This window comes from Mya arenaria, chromosome 12 (assembly GCF_026914265.1).
Source record: "Mya arenaria isolate MELC-2E11 chromosome 12, ASM2691426v1".
In the NCBI taxonomy this organism is placed as follows: domain Eukaryota; kingdom Metazoa; phylum Mollusca; class Bivalvia; order Myida; family Myidae; genus Mya; species Mya arenaria.
In genome coordinates this window covers 18661823-18687584 of record NC_069133.1, presented here as the reverse complement: position 1 = coordinate 18687584, position 25762 = coordinate 18661823, and the positions used below count along the sequence as shown (strand labels likewise).

Sequence of the window (25762 nt, the reverse complement as noted above, 5' to 3'; positions counted from 1 at the left end):
GAGGGTGGATTGGTTGAATAGTTTGCGTGATATAATAAGTGATATGTCTTTTGTTGGTTGAAAGAAACTAGCGTTTTATCAGCATATTGAGAATGTCAGCATTTAGAGATATCGAAGCAGTTACAGGGTCGTCAACAACTGCAAATAAGTTAGTGATGTCCGCGATATATAGAAATGGCCAAAGTAAACACCCTTAGGAAACACGAGTTTGAAGCTGCAAACGAGTTTATTCTGTTAATCTTTGAGCAGTCAGACAGCTAGGTAATCAGCTAACCAACGAAATAGAGGACCAGAAATAGTTTAAGATTTGAGTTAATGTACCAGACTCCGTTGATGGCCATTGAAATATCACAAAATACTGCTCTCACCTTTGTACCTTTATCTAACGCTTAAGAATAATATAATTGACCGATGTTCAAAAGTCTTAACGCAAATGTTTTTATTTAATTATTTAATATTTTTAATTGGCTTTGCGAAGCAACAACGAACCTGAATGATTGACTCCGAATATAAACGACTTTTCCGTGACGTTGGTGATCAAACCAGAGCATGTTTTTTTCGGAATTGGCCACTGTGTAACGATTGGCTGCTATACGTACACTAGGGAAAACACGAAAGGAACGGAATAGGCATGAATGCCATTAAAATGTATACACACCATTGTAAAATGTCGCGAGGTGAATCCAGATATAAATGTAGATATATGAGTTCAACTTATATGCTTTAACTGTGTATTGATACAGCAATCAATATTTATTTAATGTTAATGGTAATCTAAAAAGTCCTAGGACTTAGTGATTTTTGACAAAGGATTAACTTTTGAAATTATAAAGGTCTTTCTTTATGCATAGAGAAAAGTCATTGCCACCACCAGAATTCTATGTCTAAAACGTGACCATGACGGTATATGATTTGAGCTCATATCCAATTGCATTTCTCGTCAGTTAGAAGAAAGCCAAAATTCATTATCGACATTCTGACTACTATTCTGGTTACTTGTACAGAAATAATTATGAATTACGGTATGGGCCTCAATGCCGACATCAAGAACGATGACAGTTGTATGTTTCAAAAAAGAAACTACTTGCTTCGAAACTGTCGTAAAGATATGTGCTGCTGTTTTACAACCGAATGGCATTGATTGATACGTAAAACGTAAAACTTAAAACAGAACTCCTCTATCTTAGAACAAAATTCGCAAAGATGTCCTACGCTCGGCTGAAATCTCAACGCAACTTAAAGATTAGTTTTTTCTCAAACAAGCCTACTGCAACTTTGCGATCTTTGAATTCTATTTTAAACTGGTGTTTTCAAAGATTTATTTTGCTGCAACCTTAAATTAATCTAGCTTTTACGTTTTTGTTAAAAGCAAAAGTGAATGGACACATATTGCGAACTCGATCGCATCGTGAAACTTTAATCTAGTATGTAAACGTTTTAAACTTGAATCGTTACATTTCTCGTCTGTTTTACCTTGACTCTTGTGCCATAAGCAGGCTACTGGGCTAGTCACTGTTGTTCCATTGTTTTCTTAATGATATAAGTTCAGAAAGGAAAGGTAACACAAGAACACAGCCAGTATGAAGAGTTTATTTTATAGAGTCTAAGCTACATGTGTAAGTATGTGCATACATTTAGATTCAATTTATAAATGCTGCTAATCATTGTGCTTAAGAAAATAAATTGATACGAACTATACAATTGATCTTATTTAATTCTGGCAGTTCTAATATTAAATATATTTTATCAAGGATAAACCAATGACACGAAATGTTAAGGCAATTATTCAGAAGTTGGACAAAGCACATTCATTAAAACATTGTAAAAATGGCATACACATATTGGGTCGATTGTTCAGAACTTTGTTAAAGTTAACAACGTAAATAACGACATCATTGTTAACTTTTTAACGTGAAACATATGCTGGTGTGTTTATATATTTGAATACTATCAAGTACAGCTGAAACAGTTTTCTTAAATGTTGCAAGAAATACTGCAACGTTTATCCATTAAATTTATAGAGCAGTAAAGAGTTGAAAGTTATCAGCGATGCAATTCACAACTTGTTTACTTTAAAAAGTTCCGAACGATCGGTCGAATGTCATATGTATTCGGTATTTGTCAGGGGGGGGGGGACCTGGACAAATTTCGACAACGACGGTTCGCGAAAAACGCTTATCTTTAAATTATTTTGGTATGTTAGTTTGCGTGATGTTTGCGTTGATGGCGTCTCATACACTAAAACAAATTGTCAAAGACAGAAGTTAACAATCTAAATATGATCTTGTTTATAAGTATTAAATGTACTTAGTAAATAAAATAATAGAAGTAAGACAAAAATCAAGCAACATAATCTAATAAAGCTTTTTTGCATTATTTTGCAGCCAGATTGTCACGGAAATGTTCATTTAACTGTATAAAACAATTGTTGCAAAAGTAATATGATGGTCTAAATTGCATTTCTTGACGCTTTATGGTAACTAAGAACAATAACTTGGACTTTAAAAACACATATTTTGAATGATGTACAAGGTTTTATAGAATTGTGAATAAAACTAAGTAAGTATATTCTCTTAAAGCACAAATCAACTAAACTATATGCATTCATTTCATAAAAAATAAGAGAGTGAAAAACATAATAATTTCAAAATCAGTAAAATTTTTCATGATGGGGACTAAACTCCGTACACATCTTCTTCACTGATCTAATAAATATTCTTCTTCACTGATCTAATAACTATTGTAGGCCTGCAGATTTCAAACGAATCCTAATATAAAGTTTTCAAAGACTTCTTTCTCCATTTTGTGAAATAACTCTTCTCTTTTCGTTTTAGTTATGTAGATCATGCAAGAAGTTTACTCCTTCGCCATTGGATACCCTAATTCATGCATTGCGTATTTTTATATACATGACTACTGGTATTTTGGTTATTTAAAAACAACATCATCTTGTTATGAGGTTGTGCAATAATTTATGTCAAGTTCTAGCTGACAAATTGATTAATATCTTTTAAAAATGGCTTTGAAAACCTTCAGTGCAGTGTTATTCCAATCGTACAATATAGGAATTGGTTTAAATAAACTAATTCAAAAATAAAACACGAAATATTAAATATAAAATTAAAAATAAAATGCCCCCGGAACACGTCTTCTTACCCTTCTGTCTGAGACACAAGTTGTGGACACAAATATTTATTTGTTATAAAAAGTACGTTCACATGACCTATCAATTAATTGCAATAGTTGCAACAATTGGCCACTTTTGTGAATTATGAATTTTGTTTATATGTTACATAAGCCCAAAGGAGTGTTTTATACCCTGGTATAGTAGATGTGGTCCTCGACTGCAGGCCGAGAGCACCAATGGTAAAATTTTATTTGCGGCACCATTGTGTAATCCTGGTGTCTTTCTTTTACCAATAAATCTGATTTCACACAATCCCATTTAAGTGTTGACATATATGTAAAACATGGGAAAGTTTGTTGTTCGAACCGTTCTAGCACAGTCACAGTTCAAAATGGGTAATATATATATATATTTAAAGCACTCTTCAAATTTACATCGAGAATGGGATGTCACTCAGCTTTACATTTATTTTTATGCAGATTAATAGTAATGCTACATATCAGCACGAAAGGTATTTCCTTAAATTTTAGCAACATTGTGTCGTCTTACATTTCGTACAATAATAGTTATAATATATTTTGAAAATTTATGCACTAAGGTATAATTGTTGCAATCGGAAACATTTTATATGCATGCCAGTATTAAAACAAAACATAAACAATGTTTCCCGATTGAAGATGCCTTTTTCTCAAATGTTCACCAACAATATACTTCCACGGAGAATATCTAGTTTCACAATGCAAATTCCATCTTATACAAAAAACTATTTGTTAAGATTGATCTCTGATGGAAAATCCTTTGATAAGTACTGTTCAAAATGCTCAACGTCTTTGTAATTACCACGCACTCCAGTAATTCCATCATGTGTTTTTGTAATTTCAATATGAAAGGTTTGCTCAAACATGTCTTTCCATCGGTTGAAGCCATTTCCTATGAACCGCATAATTCCGGGATTAATCGTGGCCGAAACTGCGGGAATAATCTGAATATGAAGATACTCTAGAGTTAATAAAAATCAACAAAAATACCATTCACACGAGGAAAGATTGCATGTCTTCTTCTTTTCCCAATAAGCATAAAACTCTTCAAAAAGAGGATCATTTGGCCAAAGCTGTCGTAACATCCAACGACGACGAGGACCGCAAGCTAACTGACAGGGGGCCGTAAGCGATCGCCAATGCTCGTCAACTCCTCAATTACAAATCAACAGAATAATATGGGCCTTGCTACGCATGCATACTTTAACTGGTATCACGTGTATATGGATATATTAACGAGTGTTCTGAGTTAAGTCGATGACGACGACAACAATCCTTTGACATTTTCTTAAAGAAAAATCTCTACCTTCGGGTATTCTTCGCTAGTGTTTTCTTTCCATTTCCATGCAAGATAGATTCTGTCCCTACTTGTCTGTCTTCTTCATCTGCCTTTGGTCTAAAATGAAAAAAAGCATGTCAGAAGAATTTAAATATGTTACTTACTTACATACTTCTTTGATATCTCTTTTAACAACTAAATATGTTTTGAAGAACGTAGGATCATCTTTAACGGGCAAGAGCAAAACGATTGAGTTTTATCCTCGTTTTTGTTGACCAATGTCTTTTGAGTGTTTTTCAAATATTACACACAACTCTTGGTCGATGACATTATTTTGACAGTAAAAAGTCTTGCTGTTGTCTGTTATATATAACTATCGTCTTACCCTTGTTGCCTCATGATTGATTTTTTCTTTTCTTCGATCATCTTTGCAACTTGCTCATTTGCCTTCAAAGTATGCGCCTCACTTGGACCGACCACCACCATCACCGCGTCCAAACATTCATCCCACGACCATAAAGACTCTTCCTCTGTGAGAAGAGCGAGGAAACAAATGGCTGACAGATCAAAACATTAAAGGGGCAATCAGAGGTGTTATGCATGTAAAAGTATTTCTTCTCAAGCATGATTTTATCAATGTATACCTAAGCTAACAGTACATGTACATGTACATTATCCGCTTGTTTGCTAAAAGCAATACATGTGTTCCGATATCCTTAAAAAATGAATACAATTCTTTTATTATATTCCGTTACTTTCTGTTATTATTATTTATATATTTGTGTTTTGAGTATAATAAAGACTTTGATACGATTCGATGCCTGTTTACAACTGACGTGCTGTTTAAATCCAACGTCAGAGCATACACAACCGACTAGACTTTTTTATGAGACAGATCATAACTAAATAGGAACACAAATACAGCCCAGTTTGAGTTTTATATTTTCCGGACAAGAAAACATGTACTTCGGCGATAGCCATGGTTTTGTTTTCCGACCTTCAAATTATAGTGGTATACTTACTAGCTTTTTCTTTCTCTCGGAAACTTGTAACAGCAGCGATGTCGGGCACCAATATCACAGCCTTCTGATGGTAAACATTGCCTTGTTCTAACATCCTTCCATGTGCATTGGCAATCAATTCTATCTGGTCCCCATACGAGCGTTTTGAATCTCTATCTGCAGTAAGAGATAAAGGTTACTTCAATCATATCAGGGTAAATGTCTCGATCATAATAAATGCATTCTGGCTGAAATGCAAGCCCTAAAATCAGCATTGCGTCTTGAAAAAAAAGTGGTTATCAGTCCATCTGTTTTTAACAGACTCGTTAAACAAAGAATTTATTTTTATTTTTGTCACAACTATATAGCGATTTTTTAAAATCTGTCTCTGTTGAGTCACCTGGTTGCACAATGCAGATAATCACTTAATGCAGTTGAGGCGTCTTGAAATATTTAGCAGCAAATTTTATAAAACCTCTTATATTTAAGTTTGGTTTAAGTTAGTGAAATGGAATTTTAAAATCACAACTGTTAACCAATTAAATTGATGATAACCTGTGGATAAGTTATTCAGTTTTATACAAGCCTCGATGTTTAAACAATAGTAAGCTGCATTACTAAACATGTTTCGTGGACTGCTGAATGTAATGTTACAAATTCCATATGAAGTGAATAACATGATTGTTTTTTAATAAAACGATTTCAAGTTAGTAGCAGCTCGCGAACATATATACATGTATGTATCTGAACGAAAGAATCGATTTTAAAAACTTGCAAACTCCTTCGGTCAAGGAACCGGTTTATACGTCAAAGTTTTGCGATGTTGTGTTTGAACAAGTAATTGAAAAATACCCAGATTCCAAACTAGAAATGTGATTCTCTCCATATCTATATATTTTAGAAGTCCTGGTATACAGCGGCTCTCTTGTAAACTTTCTATTGCATCAAAGTTCAATTCATCGTTCCATGTCATCGGCGGCTCCATTGCGGATTTCCATACAAGACATCCCTTCTCTGGAATCATGATATAAATGAGTTAATTGTGTATCTACAAAACATGTATGTGTTAACACAAACGATCTGGTGAGAATCCAGGCATTGAGTTTTTGTATTTCTGTCCCAAGTTGTACCCAACCACACTGTTCACTAATAAAAAAGAAAATTATGATAAAGCTTACAGATAAATGGCGGCTTATTCATGTAGTAAGTCCTACATGCACAATTGTAGGTTGTAGTTTCTGTGAGGGGTGATCAGTGACCACCCATCACTTATATGTACATTTTATGTCAGTATAGGCATATCTATATAATTGGATATGACCCAATTATAATTGCCGTAAACAAGAACTATTATACGAACCTTTATCGAACTTAACTTGCACGGCAAATGATGGCAGTTTTATTGAATTGTCTTGAACGGCAATGGCTAGCGTCGTTGAAACAATTGTTTTGGTCCCGACTATTTTGTCTGTTGATGTGGAACAGTATCGAAATAAAATATATTTGTGTCAAAACAGCTTTAAGTGATAATAGTTTCTGTTACCAGCTTTAACGTTCATAGTAGCACACTAGAGAAGTAAATGATTTGCATTTTACAGCATATATGACTGCATCCTATGTATCACCCTCAGATATAATGTTGTATTCGTTCCAAACTTCGTGAATATAAAACTTTAGAAACCTGCAGTTTCCATTGTATTGTTTAAATAAGTCGACCTAAAGCGGGCCACAATTTATAATATGGACATGGTTTTCACGAAGTTTCATGACGTTTACTTAGTTATTTGAATGCACGTTCGTTGTGTAATATAATAATACATTCAAATACGCATGTACACGATAATACATTATGAACAAAAAACAAACTGTGTCCGTCATAATTGTATGATATCCAAGCAAGGCTTATTCGTTTCCAGACATTTTGTTTACTACTAAACTTTAACAAAGATGTTATAGAAGACTATGAACGTATTTATCCCGATTATACTAAGACTCGTTATCATTAGGCATAATAAAACTCAGAACCTGACAGCTTTCTTTCAGCATTCTTTTCTGGTGCATTGCATTCCTCCGATCTTCTCCAAGACTCGGCTTGAAAAGCCTGTGGTTATTTTTCAACACATTTAACATATGATAGCCGAAACAAATAAAAACATATAAACGAGATATGATCATAACATGAAGTCAAGTTTAAATACCTATTTAAGCGAGATAAAATGATATCATGAATTTAAGCTTAAACGTTGTTTTGTTTTTGTTTTTTTTATAAAATATTAAGATAAATTCATGCTTACATTTCGGGCCAGCGTATCCTTATCAAAGCATACCAAGAGAACCTTTTTTTAAGTCTGAAAGGTCAACTGCTTTTGAGAAGTCTTCAACCACTTTCATAATCGTTGAAGCGGTTTCCCTTCGAGGGTACATTTTATTGCCAACACCAAGTGTCGGAAAGGCAATTGTTTTGCAGCCAAGTTCTTCTGCCAAGTAGAGACACGATTTAACTGTGTCTTTAACATTCTGAAGAAAAGATACAGTTGAATTGATTATTTTCAAACAAGCATCACTTTTTATGAATTGTGTAGTATCTCAATTTAAAAGCAAAAGTGAAAAATCAATTACAGTAAATATCCTGTTTATCAATTCACTACTTATTCACCAAATTGATGTTTCGTTCCGCTGATTTACCGCTCCTATTTTTTTGAGAATTCAAACAAATATTTATTCATTTTGTGTGCGCTCGTTCCTATATTTTAATCGCCAGTCAGTTTTTGGTTGAAATAAAAAAAATAAAGGCTAAAGAAATAATCAATTATAATTTTTCTACGCTGGTTTAAGTGATTTGTAAAGGGAAGTAACCGATGGTTGGTGTTTTATACTGTATAGCGATCGGTTTGGCATTGGTTCCAAAACTTCAATCAAATTGGCGGCCTCCGGTTTAAACACTTTGGCTCGAATTTTGGAAATTTAATCTTCTTTTTTTACAATTAATGTCTTTTAACCATGCTGTAAGTCATTGTTCATCGTCTCATGCACTAAAGGATGATTAATTAAAACAATCATTATGCAATAAAACATGTGTATCTAGCTGGTAGCTTTACTATTGGGTCATTCCGATTTCCATCCAAAAAGAATCCCTAATAACTTATTAGGGATTCTTTTTGGATGGAAATCGGAATGATAAACAATGACTTAATTAAGTGACCAGAATTTACCATATGACGTCGATGCTGAAAAAGACAGCTTCATTTAACAGGAATATGGTTCATTGTTTGGTCCGAATTGATGTAACAAAGTCATTTTTGACCAATTTCTGACAAAATAACGATTGCAAACAAATATCTTTTCACATATAGCGATATTATTATTGATAGACCAAACAATAGGTAAGACTATTGTAAGTTTATCACTTTAATTTTATGTTATTATAAAGCATAATCGGGGATTTTTTTAACATCTCAATGGCAATAAAAGTAATCTGAACATACCATTGTACTTTTAATTTCGATAAGCAAACGCCATTACATTGACTGTGATATTCAAAACGAAATAAAGTCAAGAAATTTTAAGGTATATTGAGTCTGATGTTTGATGATGCCAGTGTAAAATATGATTTTTTAAACATCTGAAATCAATCCAGATGAATGTCTAAATACAGTTGCAGATGATGTTAAAGTGATTCAGGTACATTTAAACAAATCATTTCAAACTTTTTCCTAAAAGCAACTTTTTTAAATATAAATTATCGTCATATGGGTTTAAAGGCATTTTTTCAACAATGTACCTTATTCATACTGATTATAAGATATTTTTTTCGCTCTTCGGCCGTTTCGTTTTTTATGAAAATTGACACAAATTGAATTTTTTCGCTCGCTCGCCCCAATTTCTTTGGGTAAAATCCGTGGAACGAAACATTAATTTGGTTTATTTTATTATTATTATGCATACCGTTTCAAATGTTGCACTTTTGTAATCCGGAAGTGCACAGTGAAAAACATAATTAATCTTTTTTCGTTTTTTGAGATCATGCGATTTCGTATAGGCGACGATTCCTTCTTCAATACCATTTGGGTAGAATTGTTCACACTCTTCCTTTAGTCCATTCCCTGCTAGCTTTGAAATTTCCTTTGAAACAAAACCTTGTGAAAGGTCGAGCCTTTTGTTCGTTGTATTCACAATTGCATCACACTAAAATATAAAAATCATGATTGTGATTAATTATTACTTTCGAATACGAACAAGATTTAAGCTTATAACTTTCATTTGTTACACACTTAGGTCATGCTAATGATTAGAAAAAGATAACTTTTAACGGCTTGCACAATCGGATGAAAATGCCTGCTTTTAAAATTGTCTCTTCTTAACAAGTCTTGGAAGGAAGGGGTCAAATGTACCTAATTTAACATATAGTTTTTTCACAATTTGTAAAGAGATAAACAAAAATGAACTTAAGAAATCGTATGTATATGAAACCTATACCTTGTTATTGTTGAATCACTCCAAGAAACAACACAATTTGAATGTATAAAGAATGAAATGTTTTACAAAAAGTAACATAACTGAGTAAAACAAAACAGACCGCTGCATAACTACATAAACAATTTTACATGAAACGGTTCTTTACATTTGTAGTTTGTTATAGGTTTCTTAATCAATATCTACTTACTTTAGAATCCGTAATAGTTCCAACAATCACCATCAGTTTCAAATGGCTTTCTAAAATAATAAAAACCGTGTCCGAAGTCATTATAATTATCAAGTTGTGTTTTAATCGTGATTTCCTAGCATGTGCCAACGTGCATATTTGAGACACCAGACAGCAGTAAATACATCTATAAAGTATAAAAATATCACTTTCAATATCACAACTTTAAATCTAAGGTATTTCTATGTTGGGTGAAACAAAGAAAAAGTTATTTGGTTTAAGTTTTTCATAGTATCACATTTAACAAAGAAAGCTTATTATTAAATTGGTACGAAAAACATTCTGAATTAAATTTCGTTAATTTAGCAGCCAAATTTTCCCCATACCTGATCGCGTCTTTTTTTCGAAAACGTGCGGTTTGTCGCACACCATTACATTCTTTGACATTCGACTTTCAATAAGACGTTTTGCGACTTCTAGTTCTTTCTCATCTACGATAATGGACACCTTCTGGGTGAATTCAGGTCTTGCTTGCTTAGAAACAGTATCGATTGCCATAATAAACTGTGAGATAACATCCGCAAGTGCCAATTCCGGATCTTTCTGTGCAAATACTGCATTCAGGCATACATTTCGTTGCACATGTCTAGACTTTTCAAGCGCATTGACGAAGATCCCGCGAAGGGTTTTGTTTTCAATGACATCTGAATTAGTCTCGTCTATATCAGCTCGAACTACAATAGCCAAAACCATGCTGCACCCAGCCAATACGCATGAGGTTGGAAATGGTCCGTTTACCACTTCTGTGTATCCGACTCTTTTATCATTTGTTTTCCTGTTGTGGCCTGACAGCAGGCGGTGATCTATAATGATTGTAAATACATTAAGCCAGCTTCTCAATAGTCTGCATATTTGTTTAACGAATGTGACTAAGTTGGTTTTGTATATACAGGTGTAATTACATTTAAGAACAAGTATATGCATATCCTCAAATGTTACTTTATTGAACTCTATATTATATTAAGTGTCAATTTAACAGATATACCTTGAGAGTTCGGGTTCAGTCCTAACGGTTGCAGTTCATCTGTGGTCAATTCAATCCATATGTCTACGTAGGGCGTGCATTTATCTATTTGTAGAAGACTCAGTTTGGTTGCTCTGTAAGGATCCATCCATACAAATCTACATTCATCACTTCCCATGCATTTCATTTCTCCCTCTGAGAACATTTTCCAGGAGCAATGATGAACATCCATCACCTTTCCTACTTGGGCAAAATCTAAACCACTTAATGCTAAATCCACCTTTGTACATGCTTTCAATTTAGAAACGGAATCCATCACACCTTTTTTCAAAGAGGATCGACCTTCTTCAATGTACAACGTAATGCTCCGATCGTTCATTTGAAAATCGATGTCAAATTCTTCCTTCAAGCGACTCAGTTCTTTGCCTGCTCTTTTTTGTAAAATGTCTACAACAAACGCAGAATAATAACCGAAGCCTTTGCTTGACATTTTATCGCGGCTACTCTGGGAAATTTGCAACAAATTGTCTCTCAGATCTTGTGTACACACCACAACACCGGTCATCAAATTGTATGTTAATTTGTTTTTGTACTTCGTAAGGAATTTCCTACCTTCTTTTGAACGAAAGAAGATGTTTGGGAGATCGAGCCGAGACAATGAATTGTCTATATTGGTCTTAAGAAATGAAATATTCTCGCCACGTCCATACAAAACGATAGAATTATCATTTTGTGTTAGAGCAAAATGGGTGCACTTTTTACCCTTGCGTACTCCTTCCTTTTTCAAATATGCCCAGTATGTTTCATTCATTGTGCCGTCCTGATCAAAGAGGACTTTAAGGGCCTCTTCTCTAAATGATGTCTTTGTTTTTTCATCTATAAAGTTTACTTCATACTTAGCACAACCATTCAGAAATATCTGAATTAATTCTTCTGATCTTCTTTTTTTCTACCTTTCCAGGTGATCACGCATTTTTGTTCAGACTCTTGAATTTCAATTAAAACATTTTGGTGCAAAGATGACTTCTGAATTCCAAGTGCTGACAGGTTAATGGGGTAATCGGCTAACTCAGTAACTTCAGTTTCGTTGTAATTCATTTCAATCAATAGATTGTCAAGATGGTCCACATTGCCAGCCACACAGTGTAACATCATCCCATGTCTTAGAACAATTGCCTTTTTATCGCGAATTGGTTTGGGAGTAGTTGGCCTATTGTGCAACACGTGCTTTACGTTTTGGCCTTCTTGTGCATTTAAGTTAATGCAAAAATATTCAATATCGTTGAGTTTGTCACGTAAAAGTGTGATAATTCGATCAGGCGTTGGTCTTTTTTGGCAGAAAAGATCAATATTATACTCCTCGTCAGTGACCTTAACTTGGCATGTAATTGCATGTGTGCGAAGATAGTGGTAAATGTCATCCTTCATGAGAGTGAATACATACGCAAGTTTCTGTCTTTCAAACGTTTCATCAAGCCGTACACACTTTTCATTTTCATAGGTATACTGTATTGAGCACTTTTTCATTTGAGTAACCCATGGTGGAAATCTGGCACCGAACTGGCCATCTATTTGAGTAATTAACATACAATTTATAGAACAGAATGGCAGTAAAATCTTCTTAGGTGTGATTAAAAATGCACTCTTACTCTCACATACAATTTACAACAATTTATAGTATTGTTTCGATATTCCAAAAAGGATGAATAAATGTCGAAAACAATGGTTCTTATGAATGATTGTGAGTTGAATTTGAAACAAATGAGCACAAATGAGCATGAAACACGGTGTTTCTGCCTTATAGAACTATAGTAGATCACAGAAAATCTTTTAGGATTCACCAATCATTTCACATTTTTGCGCTTTCTGCTATTAAATACTTTTGGTTACAATCTTGTTATCAGTAATTAATATTTTCCATAAATGCATTATTTAGAAAGTAGTTAAAGGTTTATCAGTCAACATTCATGCTTGTTACACATGTGTATGTTATGATTTTGAATAAGAGTGTCTCTTAAATCATGCTGATTAAAAGAAAATTTAAGGGATACTATAAGGAAATAAGAAAAACAAAATTAAGACATTTATGAATGTTATCTAATGTACTTTTACACAATTTGATAAAAAGTAAATAAATACCGGCCTCCTAGCATGCCTTAATGAAATTTAATGAAGTTTACAAAAAGGTTAGAATTAAGACAATTACAGGTTCGGTAAGTTAAATTATGTGAGAATGATCAAAAACAGGCTGATTTGACCATCTAGATTGATTATAATGAACCATATCTTCTTTGATGGTATTACCAATTTTACACTTTGGATTGTATCCATATCAACAGTTTTTAGAATCCAGCTTTATGATTAAGTCATCCGAATGCTGTCTCTTTACCAGACCATTCTGATAACTGAGCTCGAGATGACACAACAACTGTATACCGTCATGGTCTGGCGAACATGACATCATTCTGGTATACTATATGACAAATGCAAGTAGTTTCATTTAAAATGCAGTTCTCGTAATTGAATATAACAATATAAATGTGAAATGCATTATTCACAAGAGACACGGCAAACTGATAAAAGTATGACGGTTTAGAATGTGCATTTTTGTTTTTTAACAAGTTCCGTAAACTGCAGGTTATAACACATTTTACTAAGAGGCCTCTGAGTATATACAATCGAGCTCGAGTCAAAGCGGCAGGGTAAAAGATGAAAGACGTAAGCAGTTTTACGTATTCGTAAAAGTATTCTAAATTGTGTATTATTTGTTTTGTTTCTACTAACAATATTACTATTTTCAATAACCTAAATTGTAAGAGAGTTTAGAAGGATCACCTGTTCCAGGGTCGGGCGCATAAAAATATTCGGGTCCACAATACCTTGCCATGCCGTTTCAACATGTATCTGTTAAAAAAAAGCAAATAAAAGCAACACAAATGTCAGTTTGAGGTATTGTATCACGCTGAAATTAGAGTATTGAATCAGTAAGATATTATGGTGTTTACTTAAACAAATTCGGATACAAATAATTCGGCATGAAATTTTAAAACCATATTACGTTTTAACGTAAAAGACATTAATCTGTTCATCGTAAAAAGCAAAGCTGGCACACCATGGCTTATACGATTTATCAATGAAACGTTTCCATTTAGAACGCTAGGGAATGGGTCAGACGCAATAAAGTCGTTTTACATGCACACTCGGTGGTCTTACGTAAACCTTATGCCCTCAATCCTCAAATCAAATGTATGGGGGGATCTTTATGAAGGTTTAAAGAGCATTATTGTTCATTGACGCCAAAGTAGACCTCAGCTACATGTTGAAGCAAATTACAATTTAAATACATGTCTATGGTTATGCTATACGTTTGTGTATTGGAAAGTAAAGAACCAGAATTATTCAACTTTACTTATTGTTTTGTAACACTCTTTCAAATTCATTTTCACCTAAACATACGAATTTCCAAACTCTGTTTCAGTAACCGCTTTTTTAAATTTGACATTGTGTTTTTGAAGATCCTTGGAATATATTTCTTTATCAAAACTAGGAATGGATAGAATAAGCGTTTTCTTTAATACGATGAAACATTTTGTTCTGTAATGGGTGAACAGAGTAGATGAAATAAAAAAAATAACCATTTCAAGCGTCAATATTACCTAACTCTAACCCTGACTAAGTGTCAGGTTCGTACATTTCGTACAACATACAAGCACTTTCATAAGGCCGAGGCAGCTGGTTTGAAGATCCTTTATCAGCGTGGTAGTTAGGCTATTGTCAGAAATGTATAACCTTTGACGTTTTACATTAACTTCAAGACTGGAGTAATCAAAGCGCTGAAAGCGCTGCAAGACTGTCGGTGACGTAACTGAAGCAAGCAAACACTACCGCAAAGTTCATTCAAATGAAACGTGATCAAATGATTTCATACGAATGATGAACACTCTTTAAGGTAGATGAAGAAGGATAAATGTGATTATAATAAGCACAAATATATTGGCCCTACTTAATCATGTATCCAATGGCCTACAAGATTCTTAATTCAAATTTCCTAATTTTGAACCGCTTTAAATTAGTTAAATGCATATTCATTATGTTAAAATTGCTTCAATTTATGACGTCACTTATAACAGTTTCAGTAAGCAATTACATTCCTTCATTTCATTAGGGTCTGTTGAAGCCAATGTCTTTAAAATGCAAATACAATACAAACTATACCCAAGATTCAAGGGACATAATAAAAATATAACTTTAAAATGATGCTCTTTCAAGCCTAAAAATGCCTCCCAGAACTTCTATCAACAGAGTCCACTTATCTACAAAATTTGTGCTCGAGTTACTTTCTTTGATATAAAAATGAAAACAAATCTGCATGGTGCTGTGGCATCATACCATGAAAAAAACTAATATCTTTAAAATTTGTTTGCTAGTTTGTTTTTATTATAAAAGTGTTAATAAATCTGCATGGTGCTGAAGAAAAAAAACTGATGTCTTAAATTTCAATCCTGCAGCATTAATTAGCGCCATGTTGTCAAGAATATCTGGACAATTGAATGAAATATGCATGGACCGAAATGACAGCTGGTTTTTCATTGACAAAAGATGCCTTTGAGGCAGTTTTAAGATTATGCTATTCAAAGTATGAGGGTAGTTGGTACAGTTTTCACTCATATTCAGATGATGGCTGATATTTGCTGATAAACATGTATCCTCTTAGCAGCAGGGAATAAGTAAATGACATAGTTTTAATGACCAATATTGGAGATGTGACCTTGACCTCCAAATCCAAAGGGGTCATCTGCTGGTCACCCCAAACCTAAATTTCAAGTTTGAAGGCCATGGGTGCAGACTTTGTCGAGTTGTCACACAGGCAAGCTTTTTGCGTTCAATGGTCTGTGACAAATCAATAGGGCTCACCTACTGGTCAGGCCCAACCCCAAAGTCAAGTTGTTCAAGGGCCATGGGTGCAGGCTTTGTCCAGTCATTATTAGTACAACCTTTTAGCATTCAAGGTCACTGTGACCTTGACTTTTGACCCAATGACCCCTTAAATCAATAGGATCTTCTAATAGTCAGACTTAGCCCACATGTTGAGTTTGAGGGCCATAGGTGCAGGCATTGCACTTATCAGTCAGATGTATGGTTTGACACCTTCCTGTTCAAGGTCACTGTGACCTTTGACCATATTACCCCTAAAATCAAAAGGGGTCATCTACTGGTTAAACCAAACTTTCATGTCAAGTTTGACAATAGGTCTAGGAATTGTAGAGTTATCACCCGGAAAAGCTTTGGTCTACTGTCAGACAGACGGACGTAGCGGCCAACATGTGCAAAGCAATATACTCCTCTTCTTTGAAAGGGGCATAATAAATTGAAATTGATTAAATATTTTTGTTTATTATCTTAATTATCTTACACTACATACAACAAGTACCATTTTGATATTTTCGAATGCTCATTTGGGCATGTACATGGGTTTTGATCTGACTATGAACATGAAACTACATAGTGATGTTCCCTCCTATCAATTCTAACTTTAAATAACCATGAGAAAAAAAAGAATGTTTTCACTGCACCATGAATAAATATGTCAAACAAAATAAATGTCAAGTTATTCAATATTAATCTAACACTGTTCTTTTGATGATTTCCGTGCATTCCTGACTGCAGGTTTTCCCATTTTCCCACACAGTTATTTCATATTGGCCTTACAAGGTCAGATCTTGAGTTGGGTCTTCATTGCTGGACACTATCTCTTTATCTCCACAGAAAACACACTGGTGCAAGTTTCACTGCAACAACTGCAAAAAAAGTTATATTATATTCTAACTGAACTCTGCATCAATATTCAATTATTTTTTTTTGGATTTAGGAAATGTCTTTGTTTTAAAGGGTTCATATAAATTAATGCATTTTTTCAATTTAATGCATTATCATGCTGGACTCTTTGACATTGATGGTTAAAACAAAGAAGGCATATGATTTGTGTACAGATTAAACATTATTAATTATAAATGTGTTCTTTAATTAATAGACAAGTGGCAACTATTTCCCCAGTTAAAAAAGCTTACATTTGTATATCTGCATATTAATCATTTGCATTTCTTTTGCTTTGATCATTTAAGTCAAATGAGTTAGACATGATAATGCATTAAAATAAGAAATATATTTTTGGGCATCAATCTATAGTGTGTGCCTTCAATCTAGAAATAAATTTCTTCTCAACAGATGCTAAATTATAAAAAAATATATAAACCAAGATTTTGATTATGACATACCTGCATAGTTAGTGGTCTCCATAACTGCTCAGAAATGCTCCCTATGACAAACTAAGTGCTGGTGTATGGCTGGGTAATAGTGCTGCTCCAACCAATAGCGCAATTCTTCCTACAGGTGGACCAGCTCCTCAATATGGTTTCTGTCATGGCAGTGATAACAGTATGTAACATGCCCTTTTCTACTTTCCAGAGAATGAATCTTCCAATCTAAATTACAAATTTAAGAACAAATATATACATATGCACATGTAATGTTGTTAAAAACAAACCATTTAGATGCCACAAAACTATAAGATTTTAGGTGAAAATTGAGCCAAATCAAAACATTTAGTCATTTAAAGCTGCACTCTCACAGATTTACTGTTTTTACAACTTTTGTATTTTTTGTCTTGGAATGACCTATTTTTTTGCTAAAATACCTGCAAACCAGTGATATAAGACTACTGACAAAATATTAGATTGCAGACTTCCATATTTCAGGTCGAAAACAAAGGTTTTATGGCTTAAAGCGTTACTAACGGTTTAAGAAAAAATGCATAAAACATTTTGAACTTAAAATGTAAACATTTCTGACAAATTTATTGTCAGCAATCTTATATGAATGGTTAACATGCATTTTCACATAAATTAGCCCGTTCCAAGACAAAAAATAAATAAAGTAGTCAAAAATTTTCAATCTGTAAGAGTGCTGCACTCTCAGTCACAGATTGAAGGTTTTGACAACTTCTTTTACTTTTTGGCTTGGAATAAGCTAATGAAAAGCAGTATGAAAACTGATGAAATAAGACTGCTGACAAAAGATAAGATAATGTTTTTTATATTTACATTTGTAACTATTGGTTTTATGGTTAAAAGCATTACGCTTTACTAATAATGAGATTTTTGGCACAGAACATCATCTTTTGACCGTATTAAAATAAGAAAACAGCGTTCCAATATTTTCAGTTATCTTTTTTGACTGAATTAATATAAGAAAGCAGCGATCCCCTTTTTCCAGTTGTCTGTTATGTACAGTGTTCAGAAATTCGCATAAAATAATTCATTACAAGACCAAGAAATAAAAAAGAGTTGGTAAAACAGACAATCTGTGAGAGTGCAGCATTAAACATATGATATGCATTATCAGCCAAGTGCAGACCTACTCACATCCTGGCTACACAACCAGTACATTCATCAGCTTTACTGATTCGAACCAGGCACATTTATATTGGTAGACTAGCATTTTACCATTCTGTGCTGGCCAGTAAAGTTCTTATTTGAATTAGAATTCAAAATGTATATACCTTTGTTATACCTTTGTTCATTTTTTTTGCCAACTCTGTTTCAACTGAACTTCCTAAATGAATGAGAAGTTTCAAAAAATAATTACAATATCTCAGTAAATACCTGCATTTATGTGTTTCTTGTGCAATCTGTCAGCTTTGGTAGGCTCAGGTTTCATTTTGTCCACCTCAATACTTGTAATCTTCTAGTCTGATGTACTGCCATCCAATTTTTAAGTCAGGTCAGGCAGCCATTTCAGCTTTGTTCCAGTTGATTGTATCAGATGATGTTAACAATACTAGCCTTGTTTCCAGGCACTTCTCAATCTGAAAGTTTACAAAAGAACATGGCCTGTAATATTTAATAAAAAAATCATAATTGTTTACTCCTGGATGATGGGTTCTAAAGTAAACCTTTGAGAAAAGATGCTACTGGTATGGTGCTTGAACCCATGATCATGTGAACACTTGAATGGAGATCTGTCAAACTGAGCTAACTGGGTAACTGATTTTTAGGCAGCTCCCAGCTTGGCTCTACAATTGACAGGTGCATTATACATTATAGAGACAATAAATCAAACACTTGAAGCACTAGTCCAGATAATAGTAACTTAACTGATCTTTTTACAAATTTTGAAATGGCATATATTCTTCACATACAATTTTTTTGTACCAAAAGTGGGTAGCTATTCCGATTGGGATTCCGGGTCAGATAATTATATATATCTAAAATATGAGTTATGTACACAAAAAATAAAAGCTGACGAATTATTATGAGTTTGATGAGTGTTTTTCTTCATTTCATACTGTCAAAACATAATGATATAAACTGTTAAACATGAAGATCACCTGCAAGGCTGTGGTGCATAGATTTACATAGATGTAAAATGGTTGTGTTTCAATGCATTAAATGCTTGTTTTGTGAAAAAAATCTTTGCACTTACATGGTAATAACTAAAATACGAATATAAACCTTTAATATCTATTTCAAACATATAATACTTATCTAACTACGATTTCAATATCTTTCCATCCCCACCCTGTTTTGCACAAACCCGATTAGACGTAAGGGATTGGAAGAATCCCATATAACACGTCTATTTTTTTAGACTATTGAAGCATATATGTTCTTTTTTGATGGTTGAGACGTTTCAGGTTAAACAACAATTAAAAATGCGAAATAATTTTAGTGAATTATCAACTCTGAATTGAAAGTAACATGAAGATGTTGTAGTGAAGGATTTGCCATATATATATACATTTTTTTTAATCGTAAAAAGAGTCCGTCAACGTACAAATATTTAGACTAAGAGATGTAGATCATAAAAACAAGAAATATTACCAGATAATGTTATTTTATATAAATTCCGTAACCAAAAAGTAATATCAAGCAAATAATTATGAGTTTGATGGTTTTTTCTTCATTTCATTCTGTCAAAACATAACAATATATACATGAAGGGCACCTGCAAGGCTGCAGTTCACAATTTTACAACAATCGGAACATTTCGGCCATCAATTGTAACAACTCGCCATCTTCGGTAAGCTTCGAGATAGTCAATCCCTGGTGGATACTGGCTGAGGTGTTCAGATTGTTCGGCCAAGGCCGAGTTGTTACGATTGTATTATCTCAAAGCTTGTCGGAGGTGGCCGAATTATTACGATTGGGTCAAGTTGTTCCACTTGGCATAATTGTTGTCTGTGTCAGTCAACTTTCCTTTTAATGAACAGGTGAATAATGTGTTTTAATGCATTAAATGCTTGTTTTTTTGCAAAGTAGCTTTGCACTTCCATGGTAAAATATGAATATAAATCTTTACTTTATTATCCATTTCAACCATAAAATACTTCACTTAATACAATTTCAATATTTTTCAAACACCCCCGCTTTTTGCACAAAACCGTTTAGACGTTAGGGATTGGAAGAATCCCGTATAACACGTCTATTATTTCAGACTAATGTAGCCTGTGTGTTTCATCTATCGGTGTACTAAGACTTCCTTTGCTTATTGTAAAATCGAAGTTGATATAAATGTATAATTTTAAATATATATATGTTGAGGATTTAATTACCTATAAAATTATGTGGCCATAAAAGTATTTCTATAGTATATGTCCGACACCTGACCTATTTGTTGACATAGGGGTCGGCCATTTTTGTTTTGTGACGTATGTACAATCAACCAGTGTATATGACATTTTCAGTAGATAACAATACCAAACATGGAGGTAATGTGACCGCGAATATGCACATTGTTAAGAAGCACCTGTCTGTGACGTCATCAGCATATATAAATAGATGAAATCGGGAAAATCCGATCTGGGTTTTGCGAGATTCTAGCAATAGCAATGGCTTACATTTAGAAAGTTGAATTAGAATATAGAAAAAATGTAATTACGTATATTTTTTTGATTTTGGGGGAATACTTACGCGTAGAAACGATATGATCTTTAAATGTTTGTAGCTGACAGTTCTCTCGAATGAATATAAACAATACGAAGTGCAGGTACCCGTGATCGATATTCGGCATGTTTCGGATTACATCGATAGACGGTATAAACATGTACCTTCGTGTCCGAAATCGATCAATTCCTGGCAGCTCATTTCTGGATTGTCTCCATCTAAATTTAACATTTTTAGACGCATACATTGATGCCATTTTTGCTTCGATTGATGTTTAAGCAATAGCACTAAATACAGGTCGGTTATTTTGTAGAAGAACGTGTTCGAAGTAACATTCAATTTCATTTCCGCATAATCGCCGCCATATTGTGTATGACTTTAAAAACTACACCCTATAGGGGCGATACTATTTCCCGGTCCCGGTCTCCTCCGGTCTCTGTTTTCAAAATTTTATAGTTGCTATCGGGCGTGACCGAGAAGTTGTGAATGGCCGATGGGGGTAATAGGATTACAAAAGATTACCGTTGATTAAAACATTAGTTATTTGGTGATAATTATTTCACCATTTATTTCATATTTTATATCAATAAAACAAATACTAAATTTAAGCAAAGATAAAAACATAACATATGCACATGTACTAAAATTAATGCCATGAATAACAAACACATTGTTGTTGTTTTTCGAATTAAATTCAGCTATAAGTATACTATTGATAATAGTAATACAAATAAAAACAATGCATGAATACATGTAAATCAAATTTGTAAGTTAACTCGATCAGTACTTCAGGAATTCTAACATTTGTGTTTTGTTTAACTATTGATTTTATTGCAGGAGATGCACTACACGACCAGTTGTCTTATGTATTTCTGCCAATTGATCGTCTATTTTTAATTTTTATGCCGAGGCATTTCATGTGGAATCTTTTCCTGCATGTTATATTTTTGCAAACAACTAAACTATCGACATATTCTTGCATTTCACATGAACAGAATGTTTTTATTTAGAAAGTCTAAGGGATCGCGACTTTTTCATTTTCCTTACGAAACGGATATTTTTTTTATTTTCTAGACAGCTTACTAGATGCTCCCTCAGTCAACTTTCAACGAAATTGGCATTTGTATTTACACAGCCATTCTTAAAACAAAATTCTACGGCATTCGCAATTGCGTAGACACCACAGCATGTCCATTTGGTTGTTGTTGTTGAACTGGCGGAACTTTAATCATAAGCTGAGATTTGTTACTTTTTATAAATTTGTAGCATCGTAGTTCCAACTTTCATGACGACTTTAAATACAGATTCTTGTAAGTTATATTTCATTTGTAAAATAGCTTTCCGAATATTTCAGTACTTTATTAATATACAATATACACAATAATGTCATACCATGAAAGGTGTAAATGCATTATACAACGCGAGATTAGCGCATGTCCCTCGTTAAGGACCGTGATGATAAACGGATTAGCTAGTTTTATTACACACACAATGCTTCAAAAAGAACCGTTCACACTCATAGCTTGACTGCTTAAACAATATAATTGTTGTTTGAGTTTAAACAAAAGAGGAAGAACAATAAACCAACTTTGACATAACATAATTTCTTCATACTCTAGCCGTCCTCAATCTTTTATTAAAAAAAACATGAGCATTTTTATTGCCACCGCATCTTTCTCTACACGTTTAACAAATTGCATAAATAGTTAAGACCTATAATAGATTGCATAATTTAAGACATAATGTGCATATATTTTATTCCATTTTGTTGCATATAAAAACAAATAAGATTGTCAAATTAGTTGAACAAACATCGGCACCACAATCCGTTGCCTGGGGCCATCAGTTATGAACCGGGAATTATGAGACCTGATGAGGCCGGATTTTACGAGGAGAGACCGGGAAATAGTATCGCCCACCCCATTCGGAGCTCCTCGGCCATTTTTTCAAAAACAACCTCGGATGTATGCCGGTACATCTGTTGAAGTAGTCCGTATTTTTTGAATAAAAGCATTAATTAAATGTAGTGTTTAAGAGTTGTATTCATTGCTCTCAGTTTAAATTGATTGCCAGTGAAGTGTATTATTGCAAACATAATTACGATTCCCAAGAGTTAAGTCATAAATTTTAACTACTAAATAAGATTACTACGCGATCTATTTGCAGCGGACTTAAACGTACCACTTTTTAAGTATGTAAACCGTCCATATACATCCGAGGTTGTTTTTGAAAAAATGGCCGAGGAGCTCCGAATGCGCCCACCCTATAGTCCAAAATAACAATAGGCATAACGTTGACACACTGTGATAGGTATAATCCAAATAATTTACTCAAACAAATACAATAGTTTGATTGCTGCTGAAAAAAAATCATTCGAAACATAAAAGCTATTTCACAAAATATTACATGACATGAACTCTTTAACCGCGTATGATTTATTTCTTAATAGCTTTCATTCATAAAATAAGTTCTTTGCCGGGGTTTGCCGGGTCAGTCTTGAATGCCGGGATATGTGTGACGTCACACGGGGTGCAAACATGTGGTGTAGCTTACTATTGGATGTAGGGTAAAATGACTTCGTATGCAAATGCTATACTTTCATTATTTTTCATTATTTTGTTCAATAAAACTCACCAAATTGCAACGGTACAACTATACTAAGAGTAACACGCAATGTTTGTCATAAAAAAGGCAATAACGCGTTAAATACACATAAGCAGGTACTTGACGCCCCACATTCACGTAAGTAGTTCTGTTGCTACGCAGGTGGTGTGTATTAATATATTCATGTTCAATATGTCGTGTCAGGTGACTAGTCGCGTTTCTGAAATACCGCTCTCTAAAGAGAGCGACAGCCGACAGTCTAAAAACGCACTAAGCTATTATGCGTATGTACACTTAGGACTACAGTCCCTAACTATATAATAGATCTACTGGGGCTCGCCCAGTAGCCAAAATAATAACTAAGACTCAGCTTAACGACCCAATGCCTAACAGAAACTGAACGAGAGATTCACAGGTACACACAAAACAGCACACATATTCAATGTAGCCTTATTTCAGTAAGTGCGTTCATGGGTATCGTATTATAAAAACGTTAAGACGGTTTTCATGTTCTTAAAAACATATTAATGTATGCAAACTTTCAGTGATAGGGCGATGAACAACACGTTCATTTGAGTTCTTTTTTATGAAGTTAATTTTGAACATTGATCATGTAACGTAATACATGTAAAGACGAATATCAATTGCTTGATACACATCAATCTATGCAGTTTTAAACCATGTTAAGATTGAACATATGATACAATAATGCAATAGTTGGATGATAGCAAGTAATTGACCTTTACCTACCATATCGTGACAAAGCGATGTTCACAATAACACTTCTGACAAATCAAGAACAATACATTGTATTTATTGCGCCTGTTTAGTCCAGTCAGGTCCACTCATTAGTTTAACACGGCAATTGATCGTCTTAACATGTATTAATGATATTAATTATGATGACTTTCCTTTAAGTATTAATGTTTAATAGAAGATGCAATCAACATGGCTTGAATTCAAGAGTGTTGAAGGCATTTAAGTATATACCATTCGAATACCAATTAAAAAGGTATTGATATGGTTAAATATCTAGTAAACGTTGTAGTTTAAAAATAACTTTTGATCAAATTTGAAGTCATAAACATATCTTTTTAGGCAAGCAAATTATTATTGTTTTATAGGCTTCATATAGTTCTTACCACTTTAAGGTCAATATTTGATACCTTTTATGTTACTTATGTTAACATAAATGAATATCAGAATGTGTGTAAACATTCTAATCGCACTCACGTTTCACTTAACTCTCACTTTATAACAACGGAAAACGAAAGTAGGTTTAGCATTTTTTTAAAGCAAAAATAATGTATATATAATAAAAACATATTATATAACAAATAAACTGATGCTCCGTAGTGTCTTAGTTGTTTACCTGCAATGTTTTGAAGGTTAATAAGCAACATCCCATACATTTTTCACACCCATCAAGTCAGTCAATTCACTTCCTTGTTCCCATTTTGAAGGTGAAATTGATCTAATTCCGTCTTGCTTTATACGGACCGCTCCATTACCACGTGACCTTTTGCGGGCGGCGCTTAAAGCTGCACTCTCACAGATTGACCATTTTAACAAATTTTTGTTTTTGTTTTGGAAAGAGCAATTTTTTGCGTTAATATCTGCAAACCAATGATATAAGATTGCTGACAAAAAATCAGATCGTAGATTTTCATGTTTCCGTTCGAAAATTAATGTTTTATGGCTTAAACCGTTACTAACGGTTTGAGAAAAATGCATAAAATATCATATTTTAAAAAACTTATAAATAAAAATCTGTCATCTGATTTTTTGTCAGCAGTCTTATATAACTGGTTTCCATGGATGTTCGCAAAAAATGGCTCATTTCAAGACAAAAATAAAAAAGTGGTCAAAACGTCAATCTGTGAGAGTGCAGCTTTAAGCTTTCCCGCTCTATGTCTTACCTTACCTTTATCTAGTATATTAATTTGATTCAGCTCGTTGCTTTAGTAATACTTTTGTACCGTAACATAGATAATTAAGGCGGCCCATCCACGACCAATAACAATGATAATAATATTGAACGTGATTGGGCAAAATTGAAGACTTGATCAATATTTTTACTATATCAGAAAGATTATTTTTTGACAA

The 25762-nt window shown here is 33.6% G+C and overlaps 1 protein-coding gene across 1 annotated transcript; it reads right to left on the bottom strand.

Annotated features, from left to right (window-relative positions):
• Positions 1-1588: 1588 nt before the first annotated feature.
• LOC128210512 (uncharacterized) lies at positions 1589-25118 on the bottom strand. The gene is made up of 14 exons (XM_052914862.1): positions 25029-25118; positions 13947-14015; positions 11133-12679; positions 10474-10950; positions 10109-10158; positions 9391-9630; positions 7765-7962; positions 7471-7546; positions 6806-6913; positions 6298-6459; positions 5467-5622; positions 4830-4974; positions 4472-4561; positions 1589-4109 (listed from the first exon to the last, which is right to left on the bottom strand). Exons 3-14 carry the CDS (start codon positions 11920-11922, stop codon positions 4058-4060), a joined length of 2544 nt encoding a protein of 847 aa, XP_052770822.1. The 5' UTR covers positions 11923-12679; positions 13947-14015; positions 25029-25118; the 3' UTR covers positions 1589-4057.
• Positions 25119-25762: the final 644 nt, after the last annotated feature.

Bases quoted from the DNA above. Each gene is read 5' to 3' on its own strand.
- LOC128210512 (XM_052914862.1), bottom strand. From the start codon at position 11,922: ATGAATGAAACATACTGGGCATATTTGAAAAAGGAAGGAGTACGCAAG. The intron at 7,963-9,390 runs GTATGCATAATA...TCTTTTCTTCAG, and splicing joins AAAGTGCAACATTTGAAACG to AATGTTAAAGACACAGTTAA. The intron at 4,975-5,466 runs GTAAGTATACCA...CTCTTCTCACAG, and splicing joins CCGAGAGAAAGAAAAAGCTA to AGGAAGAGTCTTTATGGTCG.